The sequence below is a fragment of the Molothrus aeneus genome, chromosome 5 (genome assembly GCF_037042795.1).
Source record: "Molothrus aeneus isolate 106 chromosome 5, BPBGC_Maene_1.0, whole genome shotgun sequence".
NCBI classification, from domain to species: Eukaryota; Metazoa; Chordata; class Aves; order Passeriformes; family Icteridae; genus Molothrus; species Molothrus aeneus.
The window spans coordinates 20,233,691-20,240,494 of record NC_089650.1 but is presented as its reverse complement, the minus strand read 5'-3'; the positions used below and the strand labels follow the sequence as shown (position 1 = coordinate 20,240,494).

Genomic DNA, 6,804 nt, shown 5'->3' with positions numbered 1-6,804 from the left:
CCCAAATGGACAAAACAGAGCAATATCAGGCTAATGACAGCAGAGAGCACCGTGGCAGGAATTGCCTGTAGTACAGTCCCTTGTGGGAAGTGAGAGTATTAGAGGCTGAATAGATGCTGGGCAAATCCTAAGGTGCCCTCAGGTGTTGTCTGGGAGGTGGGTGGGTGATGACAGAGGTTTTGTGTGCCAGCAGGCAGGCAAAGCTGGGAAAGGCAGCTCTTGCCAGGAGAAGCTGCACAACCTGAAGCACTGCAGAAATCCCCAGGAAAAAACCACAAAGTTCTTGCTGGGGCTTCGTGTTCTGCCTCCTCTTTGGGAAGGATAGATGTTTTCTGCTTCTTATTGAAACAGTTAGTAAATAATTAAAAGAAAGAGACAAAATATTCTTTAAGGATAATCTTGTCTTCTGTTTCCATGGCAACCTACTTCCTAAGCCAGAAGCCTTTTGCTCCAGTCATAGAGGGGAGGGTGAAAGCCCTTTTGCAAGGAGGTGGGTGAGGTGGCATGACCCTGCTGGGACGTGAAGGGGAGACATCCTGCAGAGCAGAAGGACTGCCATAAACCCCAAACCACAGGAGAAACAAAGATGTCACTTCCAGGGACAACCCAGAATAAGCCTAGAGGTATCCATCAAGGGGTTGTAGTCACCCCATGAGGTCACCACCACCATCTTCTTACCCTTCTTCCCTCCCAGCTACCCCAAGTGCAGGCCATGTTTCTCTCATGATCAAATATTGGGGTAATTTCTAGCACTCCACCAATCTCTAATGTCTCTCCCATTGCTCAGCTGAGACATTTCACAGCCCACACAACTGCCAGGACAGCTTGGAGTCCCACTTCTGTGTTCTCTTATGACAAACTTGCAAGGAGCATTCTGTGTAAACCCTGCCTCTGGCTTCAAAGCAGCTCTGGGTTTGGGTCAAAGCCTTGTGCAACCCAAGTTCATGGTTCAGCCATTTAGAGACTGACTTCCTTCCCTGAGGATGTGAAACCATGTGTCGTGTCCCTCCTCTCTGCCCACGGGACAGTGAGCAGGGGCAACTCACTCAAAGAACCACCAGTGCAAAAAAAGCATTTAAAGACCCTTATTATTGCTTTAATAAATCTGTATTTGCATCTTTCTGCAAGGACAAGGACCCAGGCTCTCCTGTCCTCTACTCACAGGTCTGACCTCCCTGCAGTCAGCATGCACACTTGCAACAGAGCAAATTAATTAAGTCCCCACAGTAATCATCCTTTTCCTGGCTGCTGGTCCCAAGTGATGTGCTCATTGTTTACAACCCTGGTTTGTAAGATGCAGCAGCTGCTTTCAAGTCAGACAGGTCACAATAAAATCAGAATATCTTTTGTGCTGCCCTCTTCACAATGCTTCATATGCCAGCTGGGAGACCTCTGGGAGGGCTGCAGAGGCCCTCTTGGTCTGATGGAAAAAAATGGGACAGGCAGCCCTGCTCCTTCTCCTCAGTACTCTAAACATTTGTCTCCATTAGGCTGCTATCATCTCCCTGCTGCCCTTCCCAGTCTGTCTTTGACACACCTGAGTGGAACATCCCTGGGGTGGTACATGACATCCAAAATCCTTTGTTCCCCTTGGGTGGTTGGTTTTCCTACCCACTTGCAAATCTGGGAAGGGCACAAAGCCTTAGAGTTGCTTCAGGAGGAGATCCAGGCTGGCCCTGCCAGGAAGGAGAGTTGTGCAGTTGTACCACTGAAAAAGCAAGAAGGGATGCAGCCTCTGGAAGCCTTGTTGCAACCACGCTGGGAGAGGATGATGCTGAACAAAAATCCTGGATCCTGAGGCAGGTCGTGGTTTGAGGGGTGGTTCTGCCCTCACTCTCCACAATCCTCCCCACTCCCACTGCCCTGCAAGGCAGAGACAAGGAGAGCTGCAGCTCTCCTTGTCCCTCTCACCCATCTCTCCAGCTGGTGAGCCAGTTGGCTTGGGCACAGCACACATCAGCATCCTCACAATGGCATGCACACGCAAACACACACCCACTCTCCAATCAATATTCGCTGCTCTCCATGCCCATGGCTGGCACTGATTAGGACTCTGGTCTCAGCTACACTGATGCAAATCAGGAAAATGCCAGAGGATGATGCTAGGGAGGAGACAACCACCACTGAGCTGAGGATGTCCTTGCAGGGTCTTCCCACTGGAACTTGGAACAGGGTTAGCCCTCAGTCAAGGGACTGACTGTATTTTGTGTTGTTGAAGCCCCCTTTGCTTTTATGTCTTTTCTAATATTCTAGGTTTTGTATTCTTTTAATATATATAGCTATAGATACAAAAATAACAGATAGGTTTCTCTAGGGATAATTTTTGCACCTTTGGGCTTCTAAAATAAAATATCACAATCACTGCAAATAAAAGGGGGAAAAGTACAATTTCCTCTCCCCTTTTTACCTCCTCCTTCCCTTCCAGCCTACTTCTCCCACTCCATATATCCCCATGAGCCTTGTAATTTTTTTTTCCTTTGCAGTTTTCTTTCTTTGGAAAATGAAAAAACCAAATCCACAAAACAACAACAAAAATAAGCCATGTAACCACCATCTCTCCTTCTATGAGCATGCCCGCTGTGTTCACACATTCCCTTCAAAGCAAGGCTTTTCACCTCAAAACGTTTCCCTGTGGTCCATGGCTATTTGCTTTTCTCTGTTGCTGGGGCCAGATTTTCACCTGCTGTAAATCAGCATGAATTCACCTCAAGCCAGAACTCTGCTGCTTTACACCAACAGCATGTTTTGCCAATTTATGCTCATCCTGAAGATCTGGCCCACAATTTTTAACCTTGGAAATGGAAGCATGGACAATAAAGAAGTTCCCAGAAACACATCAGGCAAGCCCCAGATGCTCTTCTCTCGTCGCTTACCCTGCTTCCCTTCACCCCACTCTCACGGTTTGGTGTAGCAGCTCCTTCAGGCCCTCCATTCTCTTGTTCCTCCTTAGCACTTTCTAAAATTCATAATCTCTCAGTAAAAAAAATAAATAAATCGATCTCTCTATATATGTATATTTATATAACTGAACAGCTGCCATGTAGCAGTCACCTGGCTGGAGGGTCCTGTCCCTGCCAGCCCCATGGCCTTTTCTTGTCACTGTAGTCTCTGGGGTCATGGCCCAGGTCTTGCCCTCAGGCAGGACTGTTCCCGTATTGCTTGCACTCTCCCACACCTCTAAGGTACGGTACCAGAATATTTATTTTATATATATATATATCTATATATATATATATATATATATTTACGTATATATATATATATATATTTATAATTTTTTGTTTGCCTGTTTTCTTTTTCTTGCAAATCCTTTGGAATTGCTGCCAAGGAGAAGCCAGTGAAACATGCTCCCCGTGCCAGCGGCCGAATGCTCCCTCCCTGCACCTCAGGGACCCTCATCTGTTCCTCTTGCTGACTCCGTCCCCCAGCTCCAGCTCGGAAGGGAGCGGGGAGCTGCGGCCCCCTGTCCCCAGTCTGCCGGGGCCCCCCGGCTCCTCTCCTTCCCTGGCCGAGGGGGTGTCCTTGCAGAAGTCCGTCACCCAGGAGGGCATGGAGAGGAACCCCCGAGGGTCGACGGTGTAGAAGGGCTTGGCGTGGTGGGCGGCGGGGCGGCGGGGCGAGGGGCTGGCCTGCAGGCTGCTGGTGCTGCTGCACTTCTTCACCAGCCTCAGCCCCGGCGGCGGCGGCGAGAAGAGCGAGGTCAGCGAGAGGCTGCTGAGCGTCTCCGAGGGCTCGCTGTTGTTGCCCCCGCCGCGCAGGCTGCTGCCCGCCCCCTCCTCGTCCGAAGGGTCCATGGAGTCGTGGTGGGTGCAGCCGGGGCTGGTGCTGCCGCCGCTGCTGTGGCTGCGCTGGTGGCGGCACAGGCTCCGCAGGTTGAAGAGCCCGCGGCCCCGCAGGCTCCGGCGGCGGGAGGCGGGGGACAGGGGCGCTGCCAGGGGTCTTTGGGTGCCCGGCGCCGGCACGGGGCACAGGGCCACCGGCAGGGCCAGGGCGCAGTGCGGGGAGTCGCTGAGGTTGAGGCTGGTGTCCTCCAGCGTGGTCTGCAGGCTGCCGGCCGAGCTGCTGCTCCGGCTGTCCAGCGACGTGTCGCTCTCGGGGGGCTGGGGAGCGGAGCAGGAAAACACAGTTCTCAGGAAGGAGATGGGCAAGAGACTTTGCCTTACTGGTTTTGGGGGTACTTAGGGGTGCGAAAATAAGCCACCATTACAGAAAGGGGGAAAACTCCATTCCTGTCTTCTTGGCGTGGGAAGGGAGCCATAAACCAACCAGTGCTTCAAAGCACTAGCCGTGCAGCCTGCCATGGGATTTGTTTCTGGGCAAGGAGGAGGAAAGGATTCAGAATGAATCTACCCTCCCACAAGAAGTGCTCCACCAAAGGGAAGGGATGCTGTGTCCGAGCCCTGCCGCACCCACCACTGTGCTCTCCCCTCAGCACTGATGGTCCAGGAGGCACCAGAGCAAAGGTTCCCTGTGGGTCCTCACTCATGGCTTGCCTATAAACCTGCCACACAGATGGGGACACATCTATCAGCTGCACAGAAATCAAGGAGCTTCTGTACAGACCTCCTCTCATTTAAAAAAATCAGCAATATCTGGGGAGAGAAAAGAGGCTCCATGGTTCTTTTGACCAGGACTAGCAGGAACTACCCTTGCATTTAGAGTACAAAGGTGCAGTCCCCTTCCAGCAGGAAGAGGAAACAGCCTTAATTTTCTTGTATCAGGGCTCATCTAGTTAAGCTGCATTTTAGTTGTTTCTAGGAAATTGGTCTGCACTGTGTGATCATCACTGGGACACTGCACTGGGATTGATGCATGTAGGACTGGAAGCAGTCTCCTGAAGCAGACTCCATAGATATTCAACACAGTCTGTGTTAAATAATCAGAAGTTTACTAATTTCTCCTTTACAACAATTCAGTACCTTTGTCCCAGTGGTGTGTCAGCGCCAGGGCTCTACCTCTTTTGTGTCTTAATTTTACCAGAGGTTTCAACACTGCAACAACTCAATCTCAGACCAAGGCTAAATTTATCCTTGGTGAATTTATACACATCTGTATTGTGCCAACAGTGTCTGTCATATATAGCTGAATAACACCTGATTTTATTTTTTCAGTTTGTCTGGAACAGAGTGCCCCTGTTCATGGAGTATATCTTCCAAGAACAATAACAGGGATTTCTACTGGGCTTTAATCTCTGCACCTTCTGCACTTCCGAGACACCTGACATCCCCCCAGTGCTTTTATTCTTCTCTTTTGTTAGTGAGAAATAGCTGCCTTTTCAGAAAGAGATGGCACCTTTCTGGGACGTGAGAGTTAAGTGGGCAGTGCAAAACAGTGAGCTTAGGGACACAGTGTGTGGATGGGCACTCAGGAATATGGAGGATGCAGGTGGGAAGAAGCCTCTTCCAACAGAGAAGGAGCATGATTTGGAGTCACAGTGTTAAGGGGACCCGAGGAGGCTGTGCAGCTGTCACCTCCCTGGCCCACACCATGGCTGCTGTGCACACAGGTGTCAGCAGCACACCCAGTGCCAGGGAGCCAGGGGGGAGCTACAGAGTGATGTGATTTCATCTTCATGTGGGGCCCACTGCAGCTGTCAAACTATTTGTTGATCCAAAGCAGAAGAACAAACGACTTCATGGGGTGAGAGCTATCCAAGACCACTTTGCTGTACTACCCTCTCTCCTCCCCTAACCTTCTGCATTCTGCAGTCCACTGTGCTCCTCCTACAGACCCAGGTTATCCAGGCTACTCAGCCCGTGAGCACAGCTGCCTCTCTCCTTCCTCTGCCCTCTTCCTTATTCAGCCCCCTCTGTTTGGGTGAGATGTGAAAATTGAGTTTTCCTAGCAGACAGAAGCGAGGTTCCTCACCTGATGGAGAAGTGAGCAGTTCACACCTGGAGATCTCAGTGATGCCCACGAGCCTTGCAGAGAGATCTTAGGAAGGTTGTGTGGACATGAGACTTCCTCAGGCTCTGTTTGGGTGGCAGAGATGGCTGGGTGGAAAAATTCTGTTGGCACAGGTAACAGAGGGGAAGATGCACCTGGAGAGAAGGGGCTGGGAGGGACTGACAGCATCAAAAGAAAAGGGAGGAGAACAGAAATAGAAGAAAAAAAAAGTTGAAGAGTCCTCTGATTTTATTTTGTGCCTTTGCTGCTATTACACTGAGCAAAGTCTCAGGTCCAGTGAACAAAGGATATTCAGGAGCATGCACTCCTGGCCAAGAAGCCTCAGTCTGGTGTTCAGACTAAGGATCCCACTTTTTGCACAAAATCCTGCACCAGATCAGGAAGACCTAACACAGCTCAGAGCCCTAAGGTAACAGGCCAGCTCTGCTGTTGCTCTCACAGAGAAATGCTGAGCTATATTGCCTTGATTCAAGTATGTATTGCTGCCAGAGGACATTCATCCCAGATCCTGCAAGGCAAGGGATGAAGGGAGATAAATTAAATGGTGCTTTGGGAAAGCTGGGGATCACAGGAGACCAGAGCATGCTCAAGAGTAGAACTGGAGCACTTCCACCAAGGGCAGACGTGTGTTATGTGTTCCCTGAACCTTTACTTGGTCTCAGGGAGCAGCAGAGCTTTTCTGTGCTGAGTGAGCACAGTTCATCCAGCTGGCAGGTAGGGAAATCTGTCCCCACTTTCTTCTGACTGTGTATGGGTGCACTACTGCAAATGGAGATCAGCATTTTCACAGTATTGCACAGAGTCATGTCTGAGGGAAGATATAAAAACTAGCAACAAAAATGAAGGAACTGCTCCTCCCCCCATTCCTGAAGCAAATTAGCAAGCTGAAAGCTAATT

The 6,804-nt window shown here is 50.2% G+C and overlaps 1 protein-coding gene across 1 annotated transcript in view; it reads right to left on the bottom strand.

The window, feature by feature from the left end:
- Positions 1-1,074: 1,074 nt before the first annotated feature.
- CACNA1I (calcium voltage-gated channel subunit alpha1 I) overlaps positions 1,075-6,804 on the bottom strand; it is an 86,852-nt gene continuing 81,122 nt past the window's right edge. The window contains exons 34-35 of the mRNA XM_066549587.1: positions 5,869-6,065; positions 1,075-4,100 (exon numbers count right to left, since the gene is read on the bottom strand). Coding sequence (XP_066405684.1) covers positions 3,396-4,100; positions 5,869-6,065 — 902 coding nt within the window. The 3' untranslated portion in view covers positions 1,075-3,395. The remainder of the gene's footprint in view (positions 4,101-5,868; positions 6,066-6,804) is intronic.